This window comes from Apodemus sylvaticus, chromosome 3 (genome assembly GCF_947179515.1).
Source record: "Apodemus sylvaticus chromosome 3, mApoSyl1.1, whole genome shotgun sequence".
Lineage (NCBI taxonomy): Eukaryota > Metazoa > Chordata > Mammalia > Rodentia > Muridae > Apodemus > Apodemus sylvaticus.
The window spans coordinates 100,757,203-100,779,244 of record NC_067474.1 but is presented as its reverse complement, the minus strand read 5'-3'; the positions used below and the strand labels follow the sequence as shown (position 1 = coordinate 100,779,244).

At 40.5% G+C, this 22,042-nt stretch overlaps 1 protein-coding gene across 2 annotated transcripts in view; it reads left to right on the top strand.

Annotated features, from left to right (window-relative positions):
* Mllt3 (MLLT3 super elongation complex subunit) overlaps nucleotides 1-22,042 on the top strand; it is a 263,839-nt gene that overhangs the window by 143,152 nt on the left and 98,645 nt on the right. For both annotated transcript variants that reach the window (XM_052176730.1, XM_052176731.1), the window contains exons 3-4: nucleotides 15,099-15,181; nucleotides 20,730-20,873. In XM_052176730.1, coding sequence (XP_052032690.1) covers nucleotides 15,099-15,181; nucleotides 20,730-20,873 — 227 coding nt within the window. The remainder of the gene's footprint in view (nucleotides 1-15,098; nucleotides 15,182-20,729; nucleotides 20,874-22,042) is intronic.

Below are 22,042 nucleotides of genomic sequence, written 5' to 3'. Positions count from 1 at the left end.
TGATGCTAGTAAGTAATCAGGAAAAAGAGGGAAGAGGATGGAGCCTCTTTTTGGATGGACCAGAAGTAGAAAACGGATCATTTCTCTCACCAGGACCATCTGCAACTATCTCTTGACTTTCAAAGGTGAGCATGTCAGAATCACTCAAGGTTTAGGATAGCAGACTGCTGGAGCTTATGCCTTAGAAGACTGAGTTAGTAAATAAAATATCAAAATAAGAAAAGAATTTCAAGTGAACCATATAAATAAGAAAGGAAACATCTTCATTCAATGTTGTTTATGTAATGCTAGAGCTCGGCAGCATCATGCCATCTTTATTGTAGATTGTAAGTCTTCACGTCCTTATTATGTTGGTGTATCTGTATCTTACTAGTGTTCTGTGTCCACAAAATGCCAGGCAATGCATTATGGTCTAATCTCTAACTTCTAGTTAGAAATTTTGACTAAATGGCACCATGCCTCTCTTCTTGTGTAGAAGTATATCAACGTATCGATAAAATATTTCTGTATTAAGACTAATATTTCAGCCTGGTGTGGGGACTCTTGGCTGTGACTGCCTCACTTGAGGCTGAGGGACCCTTGTTCCAGACAAGCCTTTAGATACAGAGTGAGCTCTGGGCAAGCTGAGATTACACAGGGAGGCCCTGTGTCAAGAAACAGCCAAAATACAACACTGGTGTTGGTAGGAATTTAGGATTTACAAAAGAAATTTTGTCATAAAATACATAATATATTTATTATAATGGTTCTTCAAAGCCCTGCATTTTGCTCTATGTGGTTGGAAGAATCAGATGTAGAGAGCGCCTGTGTAACTTGTCTAAAGTTAGTTACTATGGGGTAGAACCAAGCAGAGAAGCAGAAACATAAATTAGCTAGCTGAATACCTGGTTTCTCCATGAAGTTGAGCTGTTAATGTCTTGTTAAGGTGTGGGTTGTACACACAGGAGGCACTACTAGATTTCAGTCCTTCTTGACCTTATGAATAATTCAAATTATAGGCATACTGTTTGCGTATGAATTTCTCTTGAGCCTGTGTCCGTCATAAAGATTTTCTTTTATTATATAAAATGTATTTTTGTAAAAAAAATTAAGGAGAGAAATTAGCAGAAATAAGAAAATACTTTAAATCTAAGCATTGTGCAGAGAGTGCTAGGCCTAGAAGCCATTAATAAATCTCTTATTGATTGAATGCCAGGAATCAGCTTTCCGACCTCAGAATAAATTGCTTAAGTTGTCATATTCTGTCTGTAGGAAGGGGTGGTTGGCAGATTCTTCTTCTGCTACTTCTCTCCTTGTTATGGATTTATGTGACATCACTGATCTTTAAGGGACTCGGAGAAAGTGTTAAATAAATCAAACTTTTAATACTATATTCAAGGAAAAATGATGTTAAATTTGCTGTCTTTGCATAGCTTACTGCTGTTGCCATAGTATGGAAGACTAAAGCATGTTGACAATGTTTCCTTTGCACTTATTTAGAGGGAGAGTGTGTGGGAGAGCAAGTGCATTTATTTATAAATAAATTATCATTATAAAATATTAAAACCTTCTTCCTGTTGAATCAAGTTCTATTGCTTGGTTTCTACCTTTTCAAACCCCAGATTACAGTCAATGAAATTATGGTTTATCTACCAATCAGCATTTTTCATAAAAACAAAGTAACAGGATTGGAGAGTTGGCTCAGCAGTTAACAGCACTGGTTTCTCCTGTTGAGGACCCAGGTTTGATTCCCAGTGCCCACGTGGCAGCTCATAACCCTCTGTAACTCTAATCCTATGTGATGCCCTCTTTTGTCTTCTGCAGGTGCTAGTCATTCATGTACATGTTTCACATATACATAGGCAGGCAAAATCCTCATATACATAAAATAATAAAACTAAAAAAATAGCAATAACCATGATATGGGCATAGTATAATACTTCATGTGACTTAGTTCATTAAGTGATATCAGTATCCTGGTACAGTGTATATCTGTTTGAGAGAAAAACCAAATTTGATAGTGGGATTTTAACATAGGAAATAACAGCATAAAAAAAGAGAATGATTTCCCACCTTGGTTATTTAAAAAAAAAAAATCCGTGTTACAGTTTATGAGTTGCATGAGACAGCACCCATAATTATAGTGCTGAATGCGGGTATAGAATGCACGTCATCACGTTCACCCTCATTACTCTCTTTTTTACCTCCCCAGCTGACTCTTTTCCCAAAAAAAAATTATTATTATAAAACATGAACTGTACAAAATTTAAACAGGTCTGGGTTTTCTCTTTGTGTGATGACAGTACTTCAAAAAGATCATTCTTATATTAAAAATCTTTTTTCTTTCTGAGCTTGCTCTATATTCCCCATATTTTCATATAGCCAAGGTTGTATTTCCGTTCTGCAGGTTCTGCATGCAGAGAGAGGCTGTCAGCCACCCTGTGCCTTCTCTGTAGGGTGGACCAGAGCTGTTGGTGGGACATTCAGGAAACAAAAGGATCAGGAGCTATAAAAACTGTTGCTAGATAACAGCTGTTGTCAAAATTCATATTTCTATTAATATTTTACTTTTTTAAATCTAGGATTTATTTTTAAGGTATGATGTAACAGGAGAAGTTGTATGTGTAGGTTTACACAAATGTTCCAATAACTTTGTAGCAGGAATGGGTTCCGAAGGTGATCAGACTGTGGTCACCTCCATCTGAGTTAGTTTATCCTGGGACACACTCAGTGAAAGTTACCATGTTTCTCTTGCAAGGAAGGACTTTCCCTTCAAAATTACCCTGAGCGAGTGAATGCTAGCAGTTCTTCAAGTTTCAGTCTTAATTAGTATCCTGTTCAACCTTTGCCTATGAAATTTGGTTTGAGTTGTGTTCTTCTCTTTGGGTTTAAGATTCAGCCACTGGCAGGAGCTTTATTTAATCTCTGTTGAGCTGTCCTATCTCCTTCAATTGGGCATAAACCTATTCATCAACCTGTCTTTTATATGTGCAGTCAGGAATGCTATTAAGATTGACTGCATTGTGGCAGGGTGCTTTGTATTTAAGGAGTAATATAATAGGCTTCAATGTGATTAAGAACAGGGTTACTGCAAATGCAATATATACTAAAATCACACCGCTGAAGAGCTTTTACATAATGCACTATGCCTAATGTGCAGACAGTTGATTTAATTTTCTGTTCTACCCCTCTAAAAGCCTGGTGTTTCTCACAAATGCTACAATGTATCCTGTTGTTTCATTTTGTAATACTTGAGTTGATATGGTACTATAACTCAATTATATCAAGTCCTAAGGAATGAAATTTCTGTTTTGATTTATATATGCAAAATGGGGTGTTGTTCAGCAGATTTAATCTAACTCCACAGTAAGAATGGCAATGAGAGAATGAAAATCTAATTTATAGAATTTTTCATGAGGCAGCCTCTGTTTTTAAAAACCAGTATTATTTTAATGGTCTAATAAAAATAAAATTTGTCTCTGGTTATGAAAAAGCCTTTACCAGAATGCACTTGAAACAGTTCAAGTGCTAGGGCTGTGTGTGTAGTTCAGTCCCACAGTATGTCTCCCATGCTTGTCTGAAGCTGTAGGTTCAGCCTTAGAAGTGTAAAACAAAGCACAAAACTTGTCGTGGTGGTGCATATCTGGAACTCCAGCATATGGGGTGTGGAAGTGTACAAAGGTCTGCAACTTAAATTATTTCTTAGTTACTTAGTTCAAAGCCAGCATAGGTTACCTGAGACTGGAGTCTCCATCTTCCACAAGCAAACAAATGCAGACAGCCAGCAGGCAGGCAGGCAGACAGACACACACACACACACACACACACACACACACTCAACACTCAAGTATAATGCTGAATCCTTGTTTGTTTTATTTCAGTTTTCTGATTTTTGTTATAACAGATGTGGTAATTAGCTGATAGATCTTTCATGCTTAATTGAAGCTACTAAAACACACTTTTAAGTTAGAAGTAACCCATACACTTGTCTTTAGAATAATAGAGCTTTAGATAGTGACACTGCCTCTATAATGGAAGCTGGTTTCTTTTTAATGGCAGTGGTCCAAGGCTAGTGTTTAATAGGAACTTGGAAACAGAGGCACATCTCTTGATTTCCTGATAGCTTTTCTTTACTACAGTGTGAGACTTAAACTGGGATTGTGTTTCCGTTTTCTAGTCTGTTATGTTGCAGTATTTCAGCACTCCAACTTTACAGTATACTTTAAATGTTAACTGAGAATAGTTAAACTAACTACAAATATATGTATATTTTAGGGTGCTCTGGAGAAGGGTTTTAGGAAAGTCCAAATTACATTTCCACGCTTTTCAGTTTGTATTTGAATACTCTTAGATCACTGAGTACACCTCAATTTCTAGAATCTTCTCTAGGTTAGTAGGATTATCTCTTTTATTTTTACAATGGATGTTGTTGTCTTTCAGGGTGCAGAAGCTATATGCAATAGGAAAAATAACATCACTCTCATTCTGTAAGTCCTTTGGCTCTTCCCTCTTTCCCACCTTCTCTCTCCTTGCCATAAGCCCATTGCTGAGATCAGTTTCCCAGTGAGCCCTTGATCTAGGTGAGCAAAATCCTGATCTTAGAGAAGTCTCAGCAGTGTACTCTAGAACTCTTGCTGATGGGCAGTGGTGATTTCCAGCAGAGTCTCCTCTTGCTTCCTGATGTTCCAATCTCTGTCCTCCCCACTCCTTGCTTGTTTACAACAGTGGTGTTTGCTTGTGTATTATTTGTATATTGTTGTCTCTTTTTTGCAAAAACGAGCATTGGGAGTTTCTTTGTGTGGTTTTCCTTTCCTTCTCTCTGACTTTGGTTGTTCTTGGAGCTAGAGCAGTCCCACTGGGCTCAGCTACTCAATGATAATGCTGTGCAGAAACCAGAAAAGCAGAGTCCATAAGATGCTGCAAAGAAGTCCTGCTCTTTTTCACGCTTTCTGTAAACTCAGGGCAGGTTCTGATCCTTTCCTGGAAGCCCCTCCCCGATTGGAAAGAGAGTAAAGCAGGAATTAAGCAAGAAGTTAAGTCACTGCCCTTGTTGAATTGTCCTCTTTTGGTGCTTCTGTGGAGTTTGATTATGGTGGTCTCAGCTGTTTATTTTCGTTGGAAATGGGTTCCATATTTGATTTATTATATTTGATTACTTCATAATGCACGACCATGTCTATCACTGGAGCACAGCTGGTAGCTCTCTTGTGTTTGACACCATTTTATTGTTCTCTGCCTTTGGAAAAGAGTAAATTGTCAGAATAAGAAATTGAATTGTGCTATAGAAGAAAATATTATTGTACTGCTTTTAAAAGTAACTCTGAAGACACTGAATACTGATTTAAGGGGGAAAACTCATCTCAGTTGGATGGTATCTTTTTAAATATGAACATATGCTTGAGGAAATCTAACCTCTTCTCTCCCAGTATTATGAGCGGTCACCTCTCTTATTCTCCTCTTGTGAAACATGTCGTTTTTACATTGCCCTGAGAAGTTAGCTCTGCACTGGTAATCTTTTATCATTTTCCTAAATTACACTTAAAACTCACTTTTTTGTGGCCAAAGTTTCTCATTCTGGAAGGCTTTTTTTTTTTCTTATACTTTCCAGGGACTCTGAGATTTCAAAGGACAGATTTTTTATTTAATGTTTGTCATTCAAAACTTCATTATACATTTTCCTAAGAATTGTGTCTGGTTATCAAACCTTAGGAGGAATCATTGCTGCCTTGGGAACTTGTAGCATTGGGAAAGGTAAGGTGTGAGAGACGAGACCGTGAGGGGACAGGGAAACCTGCAGATCCTGTACGGTGAAAAGGTGGCATCAGGATGTGCAGTTAGACTCGCATAGGAAGGAAAGAGCAAGTGGCCTTGCCTGAGAAAGGAGAAGCCAGGTAAGAAAGAGATGAAGGAGCTCCGAGAGGCGAGGTGAGGTGAGGATGGGCTTTCTCTGTGGTGGGTTTTCTCTTCCTGTGTATCAGGGTAAACGTGATTTCTGTTTGTGCCAGCCCAGCCAGTGCTGGTGTCCTGTGCTGCTTTTAAATCTCATCCACGTTCTCCCGAGAGAAGGACTGGTTCTGTGACCTCCCATTCCCTTGCTACATCCTGTTCTACTGTTGCTCTGCTTTCCTGGTGACTCCGTTCCTTAGTGTGCCTGCTTTCTTCCTTCTGTAGTCGTGCCCTAGCCTCAAAGGCATTTTCTCCTTCAGAATGAAAGTCAGCCTCAGTTGTAGCAATATCTGGGCACAGGTCTGGGGCACTGTGTCAGAGGACTTTCCCACATAATGAAATCTTGAGGTGTTATTGAAAAAATAGGAATCTCCGTTGACTTCTTATATACTTGATTAAAAAATGAAGGAGGGCTGCAGAGATGGCTCAGTAGTTAAGAGCATTTGTTTTTGCAGAGGACCTGGGTTCGATTTCTAGCACCCACAAGGGAGCTCACTGTCATCTGTAACTCCTGTTTCAGGGATCTACCATCTTCTTCTGTGCTTGGTGAGCACCAGGTACATATATGGACCACATGCATACATAGATATGTACATGCATGCAAACAAAACCTTTATATAATAAAATATATATGAATTAATCTTAGAATAAAAATGTAAAAGCTACAGAGAGGAGCTGTATTTCAGCCAGCCAGCTTTCCTGGGGTTGTAACACTGGGACAGTTCCTCAGTTGCTTCCCAGGAAGGCCATTCCCCGGGAGGTAGCAGAGGCTCCCTTTTCAGGGAGACCGGAAATGTGACAGAGAGAGAGAGAGAGAGAGAGAGAGAGAGAGAGAGAGAGAGAGAGAGAGAGAGAGAGAGACTGACTCTCCATAGGAGGCCCACCCTGCCCTCTAACATGCTGCTCTCTCACCGCAGTCTCCCCAGTGCTAGGAGGACAGTCTTCCATGAGATAAAAATCTCAGTAATTTTCAATCTGAATAACTCTCCATAAAAATTAGGTTTGTCTTTAGTATGAACTTTATAAAGACTTTTTTTTTTTTTTTTGCCTTTTCCCATCCAATTAGCCTGGAAATCTATTTCCATTGGGTTAATGGTTTAAAATTGTAAAAGCAATTTCATGTGCTTATGGAGGAAATGTAGGGCAGGTTGCTAGGAGAAAGATCAACATTAGTTGAAGGATTGTTGATTATTTCCTAACAATTTATATTGTTTTCTAGTTTGGGACAGTTTCAGTTTTGCTGGTTCATTTGTAACAGAAAGTTCCTTGAGGAACTGGTTTTAAAGGAAGTCCTGTTTTAAGACTGGGTATTTGCTCTAAAATGAAATATATTGGCTTAACTTTAGTGACCTGGGTTTGGATAACTCTGAGAAAATTCTTTATAAAAGGCTGGTGATGTCATTCAACTAAGAGAGTAACATACACACGTACTATACACTAACATACACAACGCCCAGAGTGAGATCCCCGGCACCACAGCAAAACCAAAATGCATGTATACGCTTATAACAAAATTCCCTCCTGGACAGTATATCAGTCACTATTATCTTCATGATAAAATACCATGGCCATAAGCAACTTACAGAACAGGATTATTTGGGTCTCTTGATCCCAGAGGGAGAGTGACAGTGGAGTCTATGACAATAGGTGGCTGGAGCAGGGAACTGAAAGATTACCCCTCCCTCCCTACCCCCCCCTCTCTCTCTCACACACACACACACACACACACACACACACACACACACACACACAGGAAGCAGAGAGGGCAGGACGTGGGAGAGGCTGTAAACTCTCAAAGTCATCAGTGACCCATTTTTTTCCATCAAGGTTGTACCCCTAAAGGTTCTATAACTGCCCAGATGACAAGAACTGAGTATTCAAGTACATGATTCTGTGGGGGGACATTTCCCTGTACAAATCAGAACACACGGAGAGGCTAAAGGTATTCTGAACATGTACATCTAGATTCCGTTACCTGCAAGTGAGGCCATCTTAGGAGCCAGCGAGTCATCGGCTAGCTTAGAGCGCAGAGCCCTTAGTTTAGCTATAGGGATGCCCCGCGGCTCTGTGACATGAGTGACCCTTCTTTTATATGTGCAACTTATACCCCATGGGCTTTCCTATTATTTTTGTGCCACCATTTTGAAAATGTCTGTTCATCTGGTTTGACTTCCGTAATGGCTTTTGTGATACTCAGCTTGTCATCTCGGCCTTGGTTCTCTTCTTCCTAACTCCCAGGCTTGACAATTCTCACTCTTTGAAGCTTAAAGTTATATTTTATTAATTGTTCCTGCTTTCATAAATGAGGGACTATCCCTTGGACAGGGGTTAGTAGCAGTTACACTACAATACACTAATTTTGTACAGTAAGAAACAGGAGAATCTAGAAATGGAAAGCTGCCGTATAGTTTCACAGTATTAGTAGAAGGCTCTTCGGAGGAAGTGGTGTTCGAGTTGGGCCTTGTGGCTCTGAAGGAAGGAGACTGGTGGTCCGGCACTACCCCAGTCAGTGAACTGTGTTTAGTTGCTGTTTCTAAAGCTTTATGAAAAATGTGCTTGTGTTCACACAGTTATTTGTTACATTTGGCAAGGATCACGTTAGGACTGCATTTGAACTCTTAAATGAACAAGGTGAAAAACTCCACAACACAGTTCAAAATTTGACTGATGTTATTCTCTAACACTTTTTCTCTGTTGTTTAGGAACAGTCAAAATAGAAACAGTAATTAATATGTGCTTGTCCCCCTCCTCTCCCTCTCTCCCTGTCTCCCTGTCTCCCTCTCTCCCTTCTCTCTCTGCCTCTCTCTCCCTCTCTCCCTATTTCTCTCTCTCTCCCTCTCCCTCTCTCTCTGCCTCTCTCTCCCTCTCTCCTTCTCTCCCTCTCCCTCTCTTCTCTTCTTCTCCCTCTCTGTCTCTCTCTCCCTCTCTCCCTCTCTCCTCTTCTTCTCCCTCTCTGTCTCTCTCTCCCTCTCTCCTTCTCTTCTTCTCCCTCTCTGTCTCTCTCTGCCTCTCTCTCCCTCTCTCCTTCTCTCCCTCTCTCCTTCTCTTCTTCTCCCTCTCTGTCTCTCTCTCCCTCTCTCCTTCTCCTTTTCTCCCTTTCTCTCTCTCCCTCTCTCCTTCTCTTCTCCCTCTCTGTCTCTCTCTCCTTCTCCCTCTCTCCCTCTCTCCTTCTCTTCTCCCTGTCTCTCTCTCCCTCTCTCCCTCTCTCCTTCTCTTCATCTCCCTCTCTGTCTCTCTCTCTTCCTCTCCCTCTCTCCCTCTGTCCTTCTCTTCTTCTCCCTCTCCTTCTCTCTCCCTCCCTCTCTTCCTCTCTCCCTCTCTCCCTCCCTGTGTGTTTGTGTCACACATGCGTCATGAGTATGTGTCCATGTGTGCCTGTAAAAACAAAAACAAAACCCAACTGTTGATTTTGTTCTTTTTAGACTGTCATAGTGTCCAGGCGTGGACCGTGTTTATGGACAGTGTGGTGAGCTATCCTCTGGTGTTCAGACTCTTAGACGTTGGCTCTAGACTTTCAGACGCTGGTAGGAGACCGTTTTGGGACGATGAGATCAGTTGAGCAGGACCCTGTGTTCTCCACTTCTGGGACTCTGATGTGGTGGGATTGAAATGCAGAGGGGGAGGGTCCAAAAAGGCTCAGGCTGGAAGTAACCATTGGCACAAAGTTGTGATAATAACCAGTCTATATAGAAAGGGTCTGGTATGTGTTTCCTTCCTGAATGGCTCTGTGCAGTAAATAAAGTAAAACCAATAATTATTGATGGGCAACTGGGCCATATTAGTCATAGACGTATTCAGATCACCATAAATCATACTGTCTAAGCAGATAATCTAGAGAACTGCTCTGGACCAAAATTTACCAGCTGTGTTCTTGAGAAATAGTGAGGAAAACTGTTTCCTACTAGCTTCTTTAAAGCTTAAATGAAGGTCTTTTGGGCTTACAAAAGGCTTTTTATGGGAATTTTTTGGTATTAAAAAATAAGTCCTTATTGAATGAATTAAATTTGCTTTCATATATACAATTTGTTGTATAAAATCACTGTGTTTTCATCCATGAAACCTTTTTTTTCTGTATACCAAGACCCTTTTGTCCTTAATGAGAATAGTAAGATTTTCACTGAGAGTTTACTCATTAATAAGTATAGAGTTACCTTATTCTTAGTTAACTAATTCACAGCCTTTTGCCTTCCTATGTGTTTTTCTTCATCTTACAATTTTTTCAAGGCCAAAATTAAATAAGCTAATGAGCAGTGTGTATTATTAGCATTATGCCATACATTACATATTAGTATTATACCTACATTTTAAAAACTCTTCTCTCATATATTTCATCCTGACCACAGTTTCCCCTTCTCCAAGTTCCTCCTCCCCACGTCTCCCCTCCCCCAAATCCACTGCTCCTCCATTTCCCTTCAGAAAAGAGCAGACCTCCTGGGGATATCAACTAAATCATGTGTCTCCTGTTTGAAGAGCTGTTTTAGAAAAGTACTATTCCCACTGGCTGCATGTCTTCAAGTCTAGTTCTGCTTCTTTTAAAGAACTAGCTCAGAAACTTGTGTTTAGGATTCTAACATGCTAAAATGAGGAAAGGAAATGTATATTTATATTGCTTTTTTTTTCTTATGTTGGTTATATCTAAAATGTTTCTGGCTAGGGAGATAGTCCTGACAGACACGTTTGTTATTCAAGCACGAGTATCCAGATTTGATCTCTAGAACCAATGTTAAAAGCCTGGCACATTGCTGTGCCCTTACAATGCCAACAATTGGTAAGGGGAGTTAGGCAGATCTCTGAGGTTTGCTGTCTGGTTGTCTTAGCCCTAATCTGTGAGAACCAGGCTAGTGAGAAACCTTGTGGCAGTCTTAATTCCAGCACTTGTGAAGCAAAGGCAGGTGGACTTCAGTGAGTTTGAGTCCAGCCTGTCTATGTAGTGAGTTTCAAGACAGACAGATTCATGTAGTGATATCCTGTCTTGACAAAACAAAACTAAAACCAAACAAAGGCACATGGTGCTTGAGGGGAAATGACAGCCAAAATTGATTTCTGGCTTCCATGAGGTGCATATTTGCATGGGTATACACATGTGTACATTTGCACACATACACAGTTTTAATTTATGCCTTTTAAACATTTTATTACATTTAAGTTTATTTGCATGTGTGCGTGCATGTGGAAATCAAAGGATAGACAGAGCAGGTTGTTTCTCCTCTTTCCTTGTGTGTGTGTGTGTTCTCGGAGTTGAACTCAGGTCTTCAGGTTTGGTAGCAAGTACCTTTACTGGCTGAGCCACCTTACTGGCCCTATTGTTTACTAATAATTAAGAACCCAGGGTACTGTATAGACATTGTTTGTTGTAAATGAAAGCTTTACACTTAAAAAATAATTGAGGTATAAGTTAATAAATATTTTTTATGAAAACAGACTTGTGCAGAATATTAATACACAGCAGATCACTTTCTTTAGGAGGCTGAAAAAAAAATCCTAAGATTTCCAACTCGAAGACGTGCCCACTAACAGCTGTTTCCTATAATTGGAGCAATTTGCATGCAGAATAGAGAAAATGAATTATACAAAAGGGTGCAGAGAGGAACAGCTATAACTCCCTGGCGGGTGCAGCAGCCCACAAAATAAACTTCCTTCAGATGACACTGGCATGATTAATTCTAAGCAACCTGGACACCAAACTGCCATCTAAAAATATTTTCATTAATTCTTTAAGGGTTTCATACAATGAGACTGCCTTTTTGCAAGGGCCCCACAGCTTAGAATGCCAAGAGTGTATAGTGCTGCCAGCCACCAGCCTGCTGGGTGGGGCTACATGTTCACCCCAGTGTTCAGGTCATTTGAATATTCATGAAGGTTGGCAGGTGGTCAGTGGATAAGTGACTGCCACTACTCTGGGTCCTTTTGCTCTTTCTTTTTATTTAAATTAGAAAAACATACAAGATAAAGTGAGGTGCTTCCTTCTTGACATTTTCTGATGTCAGGTTTGGGGAAATTTTTTATCAGATGAACTAAAGGAGAGAGTTGGCCATTAAAATCTTGCCTTCAGCTGGGTTTGATGGCATATGCCTGTCTATAATCCTTGCACTCAGGAGACTGAGGCAGGAGGATCAAGATTTCCAGGCTAGCCTGAGCTACATTTCTGTTCTACGCTGTCAAGTAGAAACAAAGTAAAGCTGTGTTGTCAGTGCACTTCTCAGTGATCCTATCTGTGCCACATGGAGCCAACTTTCATGTATACCATCAACAATTTTAAATAAAACACATCCTATTTATAATGTTCCCTACATGCACATTGAAGCTACACTTGCAAGTGTATAAATGGTGTTTTATTCTCTGCTAAAACAAAAGGAATCAGAACCTATAGAGACCTCCAGGCCAAGACCATGGATCACAATCCTATGGTCCAAATCCAAGTCTCTCTTCTTGCTGTTTCCATGTTGTTTTCATCTCAGAGGCTGTGTGGTGATTGGTTACCTTAGAGCCTGCTAATTGGCATGAAGGTGGATCTATATGTTGTTGCATTGATATATATATATATATATATATATATATATATATATATATATATACACACATTGCTGCATTGAGTATCTTCTTGGTTCTGCTCAAGCTGTAGTAACAAAGTGCAATGGACCTGATAGCTTAGAAACTAGAGATACTCATTTCTTGCAATCTGGTGGCTTGAAGTCTGATGTCAGAGTGCCATCATGTGCAGGCTCAGATGTGAGGATCCTAGTTCTGACTTTTGACTGGCTTCCTGCTATGGCCTCGTGTAGTGGAAGAGAGCAGAGAGAGCTTTGGATGAAAACGATGACTATGACGATGATGACAATGAACACAACTACTTCTACTACAATTTTGCACAAAGAGTTGAATTTTGAGCATTTTATCCCCTCTCCTAATTCCTCTGAGCTCCAACATCCCTTACCTCCCAACTTTGTGTCCCCCATGTTTCCCCCACCCATCAAGGCCAATTTGTGCTGCCCAGATATCCATGGATCTTACACTGAACATTGACCTACTAGTGACAAATTCCCCAGCAGGTATCAACTAGGGAAGTTTCCATGTCCTCCTCCCCTCTCCATATTGTGGTTTGGTCTGGCTTGAATTTGCACAGGGCTTGCCACTACTATTGTGAGTTCATATAGGCAGCTTCATCCTGGGTCCAGAGGATACAACATCTCTATGTTCATCCACACAGTCTCTGGTTCTTACAGTCTTTTGCCTGTCTTCTGCAAGCTTCCCAAGCCTTTGGAAGAGAGGGTATGGATGTTTCATTTAGGGCTAAGCATACCATAGTCTCAAATTTTCCACACCTTGACCAGTTGCAGGTCTCTGTGTTCATTGCCATCTACTGCTTCTCTGAGGGCTGGAAATACAAAGTAAACTCAGTCATGAAGGTTTCACCTTCTTAATGACCCCTCACAGCACTCACGTGATGCTGTTAACATCAGAGACTAGAATGTGAGCATGGGAGTTTTGGGAAACACAAACATCAGTATCTAGCAGTCCCCATGTTTACTCTTCAGAAGTAGGTTCCAAGGTTCAGAGAAGTGAGGCAGCTTTGTGAAGGCAGTCTGCAGTGTGAACTACATTGTAGCTTTGCACTCGCTCTGGTGTGCCAGCTGTTGCACCCTAATCACCTGTCATACGCTTTAACTTGCCAAGGTAAAAGAGTGTTTGTTTGTCTGTCTGTTTCCTGTCCTTGAGGGAAGGGGAATAAATGAGTGGGGGTTTTAGTATATGGCCAGACGGAACTCTGTCTAGTTTCAGAGTAGTGATTTAGACAGTTAATGCTTTGGGTGGGTATAATGCTTTTTCGTGGCCAGAAGGACTTAGTGAAGAAACCAGGGTCTGGATGAGGAAGGAGAATGGACGCACTGAGCATAGGTGGGAAGTGCTGGGCATGTTTGATGAGAACCAGAGTGCAAATGAAGCACAGAGATCTGGTAGAAAATCCAACATGGAAGCCTGGAAACGTGACGTGGGCCGAGGACTCAGCGGACTGGGGTATGCATCTTCACATTCAGTATATCCAGCCTCCCCTTCTTACACCACGAAATCACCATTTAAAGAGACTCCCTATACTGTGCGTGTGTGCCTGAGTATGTGCACCCCATGCACACAGGAGCTCGCCCAGCTTAGAGAGCCTTTGTCACTGGGCATGGGGCAGCTCTGAGATGCCCTGTCGCTGAGTGCTGAGCCTAGGTCTCCTGTGAGAGCAAGTATTCTTAACTTCCCGCTGGGTCCCCAGCCCATAAGACCCAGTGAGATTCACTTGGCCTGTGATTGTTTTAATGTAGTAGAAGACTCGGAAGAATGAGATTTTAATTCCCACAGACTCTAGTTCTCCAAGGCCTTGGTTTATTTTAAGAAATAATAACTATTTGGTTTTTTAAAAATGTGTTGTTGTGGTGGGACCTCATTTTTGTGGCATCAGAATGTGGAAGCAGTGAATCCAGGGTGCATGAGAAGTGACGGCCTGGGTTTCAGGTCTGTCAAGCATACAGGACATCTCAGAGGCCAGAGGCCTAGGCAGGGAATAAGTTTCCTTAACTCCCAGTTTGGGGTGTTTCTGTTGTTAGGAAACTCTGTAGTTCTTTTTTTTTCAGTGGTTCTCAACCTTCCTGATGCTGTGACTCTTTAAAAGAGTTCCTCATGTGGCGGTGACCCCCCCCCCCAACCATAACATTGTTGGCATTGCTACTTCATAACTGTAATTTTGCTAGTTGTTATGAATTATAATGTAAATATCCGCTATACAGGATGGTCTTAGGCAACCCCTGTGAGGGGGCCTTTCAACCCCAGAGGGGTCATAACCCATGACGGGGTTGCGGGGTGAGCCAGGCTTTGACTATTCTTGAGGTTGGATCACAGGCTCTGTCCTGTTTCTGAGCATAATAATAAAGCCCCTCACGGTGACCATGACGACTGTGGAAAGCTGCACTCCACATATACTTTAATTTAAAAATACCGACTTGGCTTTAGATAGGAAAATGTTGTTATGGGTCCCAGAGAAGAAAAAAATAAAGAAGAAATCAGATCTCAACTGTGAAATGGGCAAGGGCTGTGAAAATTAGGCCTGGTCTAGATGGTAGAATGTTTATGTTTTTAACATCTTTGTGTCTGTTATTCTCATTTTTCTGTTTTCTCTTTTCATGTTGCAGTGTGCAAAGATCCACCTTACAAGGTAGAAGAGTCCGGGTACGCTGGCTTCATATTGCCAATCGAAGTTTATTTTAAAAACAAGGTATGTAATCTTTACCCATTATTTCTTCAGAATCCTCTTTTAACCAAATAATGCTTAAAATAATCCATTAATAATTCTAACACTATATAATGTTAAAGCTAAGCTTGACTTCTTAGAAGTTTGGTTGTCACAACTTTTAATAATAGTGGCTATAAAAAGATAACTTCAATCACATTGAATCAGTTCATATAAAATTTACCAAATACTCCTTTGAAGAGTGATTGCCATTCTGAAAAAGATGGAGATGTTTGTAAAGTAGAAAAGAGAAATCAGAGTTTTTTCTAGGAATTGTTTCTATTCCTGCTTTATCTCTAGAATTTTTCAAAAATAAAATGCTGTATTACCTTTAGCTGATGAACATTCATGGCAAATATATAAAGTTATCTCCCCCTGAGGTATTTTGGGTTTTATTGCACTTAAAAGATGTCACCACTATGTTTGGAGCAGAGTACACAGACTGCAAGGCATGGGTGATTGTTGAACGTCCCTGGGCTTCCTTTATTCATGGCATGGTGAGGTAGGAGCACCCATCTCAGAAAGCCATTAGAAGGTTCTGTGTATTGATGATGTGTAGCATATTTGGAACATTGTTGCCTTTTTGAGTAAATATTTCTTAAGTGCTGGACTCATTTTCACCATTACTGTTAAGCACAGTAGACTCTTGTCTGTTTATCTTAGTGCTATACCTTTTGGACATAAGAAGGTACCAAGTGGATACCGTAAACCAGAGTGGTCTGTGCATGAGTGGTGAAGTTAGTATCCTTACCACCAGGTTCCCATGTCCTCAGCCACCAATGCTAGTGCTTGCTGCTGCTTCTCTGTATTCACTGGATCAGTGGTTTTGCTTACCCACAGCAAAACATTCAACCCCATGGCAGGCCTGTAATAGTGCCTGAAATTTTTTTTAAATAATAATTTCTTACTTTCAATTCAAAAGTATTATAGTGCCTCAAATGTGCTCTGAAGTGAGACAGTTCACTTTTGAAAAATAAAAAGCAAATGAGAAAAGAGAATTCAGCTCTCTAAGCTAGCACTCCATTCAAGTCTGGTCCTGGGCATAGCAGCAGCTCCGAAGCGCAGAGTAGAAAGCTGTTTCCACCAGCATCAAGCAGCATCCCTGGAGTGTGGCTTAGCATCTATATACATACGTCACAGACCATATTGAATGACTCTGTGCTCAGGACAGGATCAGAGCTGTGGCAGCCCACTCTTTAGCACTCAGTATTTTCCACAGTGACAGTGGCTTTTCCATGTCTAGAAGGCTGAGCCTTTCAACTCATCAAAGGTTTCCTTGTGACCAAGAGATATAATACAGCAATAAACTGTCCTACAAAATAAGAATGTAGTGATAACAGGGTATGCTTTCTTTTTCATATATTTTTTCTTCCTTACTGTACATGTCTACTTACAACATTCCTTCCATGCCATCTTTTACAGCCTTCAAATCTCCATTAGTTAGGGTGCTCACAGACAGACAGACAGACACATATACACACACACAGAAGAGGGGAGAGAGAGAGGAGGGGAGACAGACAGACAGAGATGGACAGAGGAGTGGAGACATACTTGACAGTAACTCAGGTTTTTGTATTTACTTATTTGGTTTCTCACTCTGTCCTTGACTGGACGCTAAGTGCTTTACATATTATTTAGTAAGTTTAAAGAACTTTTGAGAAGTAGATTTTATCCTTATTATGAGATATCTTAATACCTATTCTTTCTTATGCCAGAATAAAATTAATAATTCACATTTTGATTCTTATTTGTAAGTTGGTGGCCATTTGACCTGTCTCCTCTTTGTGACTATTAAGACTATTGCCACCGTGAATGTTACATGTTGAATGTTACATGTTTAATGGTTTACATGCTGACATATATTGAAATCCCTCTGGCTAAATGCCTACATAGAATAATATGGTTGTATTGTATATAATTATGTTTAACTTTCAGGGATATGCTAATTGTATTCAAAATCACCTTACCATTTTATGCATTTTATAGTCCCTTTAACAGTGTGTAAAAGTTGGAATTTTTCTAATGCCTTTTAGGTTCATATTTTCTTTTTAACTGTAGATAGCCAGTTGATTGGGGTACTTTTGAAGAGTAGGCTTTTCTGAGGAACGAAGTTTAACATCATATTGATGTCTGCCTTCTAAGCAGAGATTTCTAGTTGACCAGAACATAACCTCGTGGCCATTTTTCCCTCAATAATTTAAAACAATCTAACAAATGAACAAAATGAAGAAAAACAAAAATTCCTTTAAAAGATGGACAGATAGAGCTTCTCTAGACCTCATCCCTAGGCGTTTGTGAGGAGCAACGGCTTCCTCTTTTGCTTATTTAAACCAGAAGACTTATGAGGATGTGCTTACTCATTCATTCATTCATTCATTCATTCATTCATTCATTGTTTGGTAGTCATTAGTTATATTTCTCAACATATTTTTTTTCTTTAGAAGTACACAGGAATGAATGCTTTTCTATTAAAAGAGTATGGAATAAAATTTAGTGATTTTACCTCCTTAACTGCACCTGATTGATGATCATTGACTATTTTGATGTAGCTGTTCTCAGCTTCTTTCTCTGTGTCTGCATGGTAAAGCATGTCATCTTAGAGAGTGGCTGTGTCATGATACATCCATAGTTTAATATTTTTTCTGCGAATTGCCTTTAATGCACTCACCTATATAGCTTTCCAAGTAATTTAAAATCTCTAAATGAGGAAGCTGGAGAGGTGGTTACAAGCATTTGCTGCTGTTGTAGTGGATCTCAGTTTCCTTCCTAGTCCCTACATGGCTCAAGATTCCTTGTAACTTTAGTTTGAGGGGAACTGATGTTCTCTTCTGGTTCTCGTGAGCACCTGCATACATGTGTTATATACATTGTACATTCACATACATGTACATATACATAAAATAAAATAAATGAATAAGTGTATAAGATACCTGAATTATAGTCTATGGAAAGATGTAGCTCATTATTAAGTTTTTCTATTGTAATCAATGACACCATGAATATTTGCACTCATATTTGAATATTTCAATTCAAGAGATTCTTAGTAATAGAGTCAAATATCATGAGCATTTAGTATTACTACATGTTACCAAACTGATTAAAATGGCTTTGTTAGTTATACTTTCATTTATAAGATATACCACTGCCTTCCTTCTTAATTCTAAGGTTTTTCTGAATAGTTAGCAATTTAGAGGTGAGCTAGGACACACGAGATTATAAATCAGTGTGATGATTATGTGAGTGGAGAAGTCTGGGAGAAATATCTAGTTCAGGCTGCAGTGGGAGGACCAGGACCTCTCTCCCGAGGAGCTAGCACTTTTTCTGGATCCTCGGTGATACTTACATCCTTAGCCATGTAGAGAAATACACTGGCAGTTTTAGGTATGGGGGCATTCCATGAAAAAGCCAAAATCAGTAAGAACACAAAACATGGGGGATCTTCAAGACTTTCAGAAGCGTGGGAGACTGTTGTAAGAATGCAAATAAAATACAGGAAAGGTAATAAAAGAGTTGTGTTTCTTGTTTCAAGAAAGAGATTATATCATTTAAAATGATGAGCCTTTAAAGGTGTTTTAAATAAGTAATGGGGTTTTTTGCATTAGAAAAAAATCAGTCACTTGCTGGTACAAAATACAGCCTGAGGCAAGTTTGGAGTCAGTATTCTATATGAAGTAGTGATGCTCTAAAACAAGGCAGGGCTTGTAGTAACTGGAGAACAGGAGGCAGGGTGTGTTGATAGGAATCCTAGTTAGAACGGGAAGACAGATTGACTGTGGTGAATGATAGAGGCCAAAGAGTGGAGGATGATCTTCCTGAGCTGCGATGTTGATGAGCAAGCCGCACTGCATCTGTGAAGATACAGAGCATAGGCATATCCACTGAGAAGCTCAGAGCATAGGCATATCCACTGAGAAGCACAGAGCATAGGCATATCCACTGAGAAGCTCAGAGCATAGGCATGTGGCCACTGAGAAGCACAGAACATAGGCATGTGGCCACTGAGAAGCACAGAGCATAGGCATATCCACTGAGAAGCACAGAGCATAGGCATATCCACTGAGAAGCACAGAGCATAGGCATATCCACTGAGAAGCACAGAGCATAGGCATAGCCACTGAGAAGCTCAGAGCATAGGCATATCCACTGAGAAGCTCAGAGCATAGGCATGTGGCCACTGAGAAGCACAGAGCATAGGCATATCCACTGAGAAGCACAGAGCATAGGCATATCCACTGAGAAGCACAGAGCATAGGCATATCCACTGAGAAGCACAGAGCATAGGCATATCCACTGAGAAGCACAGAGCATAGGCATATCCACTGAGGAGCACAGAGCATAGGCATGTGGCCACTGAGAAGCACAGAGTATAGGCATATCCACTGAGAAGCACAGAGCATAGGCATATCCACTGAGAAGCACAGAGCATAGGCATAGCCACTGAGAAGCTCAGAGCATAGGCATATCCACTGAGAAGCTCAGAGCATAGGCATGTGGCCACTGAGAAGCACAGAGCATAGGCATATCCACTGAGAAGCACAGAGCATAGGCATATCCACTGAGAAGCACAGAGCATAGGCATATCCACTGAGAAGCACAGAGCATAGGCATATCCACTGAGAAGCACAGAGCATAGGCATATCCACTGAGGAGCATAGAGCATAGGCATGTGGCCACTGAGAAGCACAGAGCATAGGCATATCCACTGAGAAGCACAGAGCATAGGCATGTGGCCACTGAGAAGCACAGAGCATAGGCATATCCACTGAGAAGCACAGAGCATAGGCATATCCACTGAGAAGCACAGAGCATAGGCATGTGGCCACTGAGAAGCACAGAGCATAGGCATATCCACTGAGAAGTACAGAGCATAGGCATATCCACTGAGAAGCACAGAGCATAGGCATATCCACTGAGAAGCTCAGAGCATAGGCATGTGGCCACTGAGAAGCACTGGCCGTCGGTTGGGCAAGGGTGGTATATGGAGACAAGAATCCCAGAGCCAGATTAGGAAGGTCCTCATGGAGCATTCATATCTCATCAGAGTTCCCAACATGGGAACCTGTTAAAATTTTAACCAAGGAATAATGAGTAGACATTTGATTTATACAGATAATTTTAAAGGCTAAATGATGGGAAAATGGAGAAAAAAATGCATCCCTCGGAAGACCTAGTAGAGGTAGGGTTTGTGGTAGTGTGGACAGTAGTAGGCAATAGGACGGAAGGCTGGGTGTTGGGTGCTGAGGGCAAGGTGGGAAGTAGATGGAATATTTTAGGTTCCCCTGGGAAGCCCTGTTCATGGTGCAGTCCACTTGAGAGACCAAAGGGACATGGTAAGTTTATTCTTTTTAGTTTTCTGTTTATTGCCAATGAAAATTTCACCAACTCAATGAAAATTTCACCAACTTGTAGATGGTGTTATCTTTGTCAGAACTTTGACATGATTGTTAAGTATCTAGGTTTTTTCTCTTTCTTATGATGATTGAATCTGTTTTTGAATTTTCTATTTTTTCCCCTTAATTTTCTTAACCACCAGGAAGAACCTAAGAAAGTCCGCTTTGATTATGACTTATTCCTGCATCTTGAAGGCCACCCACCAGTGAATCACCTCCGCTGTGAGAAGCTAACTTTCAATAACCCCACAGAGGACTTTAGAAGAAAGTTGCTGAAGGCAGGAGGGGTAAGTGGCGCCCTGTTGTAAAACAGACAAACAGACAGCAAACAACCTTTCCTACTAAAAAATATTGGTTGCTAGTGTGTGAACTGATATTCTTGAAGAGGTCACTAAAGTGATTTAACTGTGGACTCAGGATTTTGAATGTAGAGAAAGGCAAACTCTTAGGTGCAAATATGAAATGGCATATCTGGTTGGAACAGCCTTAATGTCTAAGTGGGTCAAGTTTATTTTGACAAAGCCGCCTGCACCACTACTTCTATGTATATATGAACAAATAGCTTCCTCCTTCAGCAGGTGCTGAAAACAGGCCAAGGAATTCTTCCTGCCCAAGCTTAATGCAGAGAGCTAATGAGCTACTCCTGTTACTTTTCATGAATGTAGTTCAAGTCAGCTCTATCATCCATAAGCATGGGTAACAACTCCTGAACTTGGCATCCATGGAGCTCCATGGTCAACTTGAGAGCCCCTCTCCAGAGTCTCCTTCCCCTGAGCAGTTGCTTGCAACTGGTGGTAGCCCCTTGCCGAGGTGAGGTGCTCGTGAATCTTGTCAATCTTGTCTTATGATACTCCTGTGTATCTATCTCCTTCCTCCCTGAAAGGGCACGTTTCAATTTGGGAGAACTATCTGTATAACAAACTGAAACAAGCAGCAGACTGCTTGCATTGAAGACTAGGATCTGTACTTGGTTAGATTGGCTTCTGGAAAGTTTTAGGAAAAGTTGAAGATTAGGCGAAAAATTATAAAACATCGAATTGCTGTCCAGGTTTTCTTGATCACAACAAATGGAAATATAATTCATCCATCTAATGTGTTTGAGTCACTTGAGTACATCTAATGTGTTTGAATACACTTGAGTAAAAACACTTTTGTTTTTAATTGTAAGAACAAGAAATTCTCCTTTGAGTTGAAGGTAATAGGCAGGCTATTTTGCCCTTATAGTTGGTAAGTTGGAAAATAATTTTGTATTTCTTGGTCACATAAGCATTGAAGATGTTTGTTTCAGCCAGTTTAGTGGCACAGATAAAGATTATGAATGGACCAAAATTTCCTGAATTAAAATCAGTATCACCCTGGCCATCAACCCTTCCTTACTCAGCCCAGTCTCACACGAGACCGGATTCAGATGTAGACTTGAATTTGGTTCCTTACCTCAGAACCTCTACATTTAATT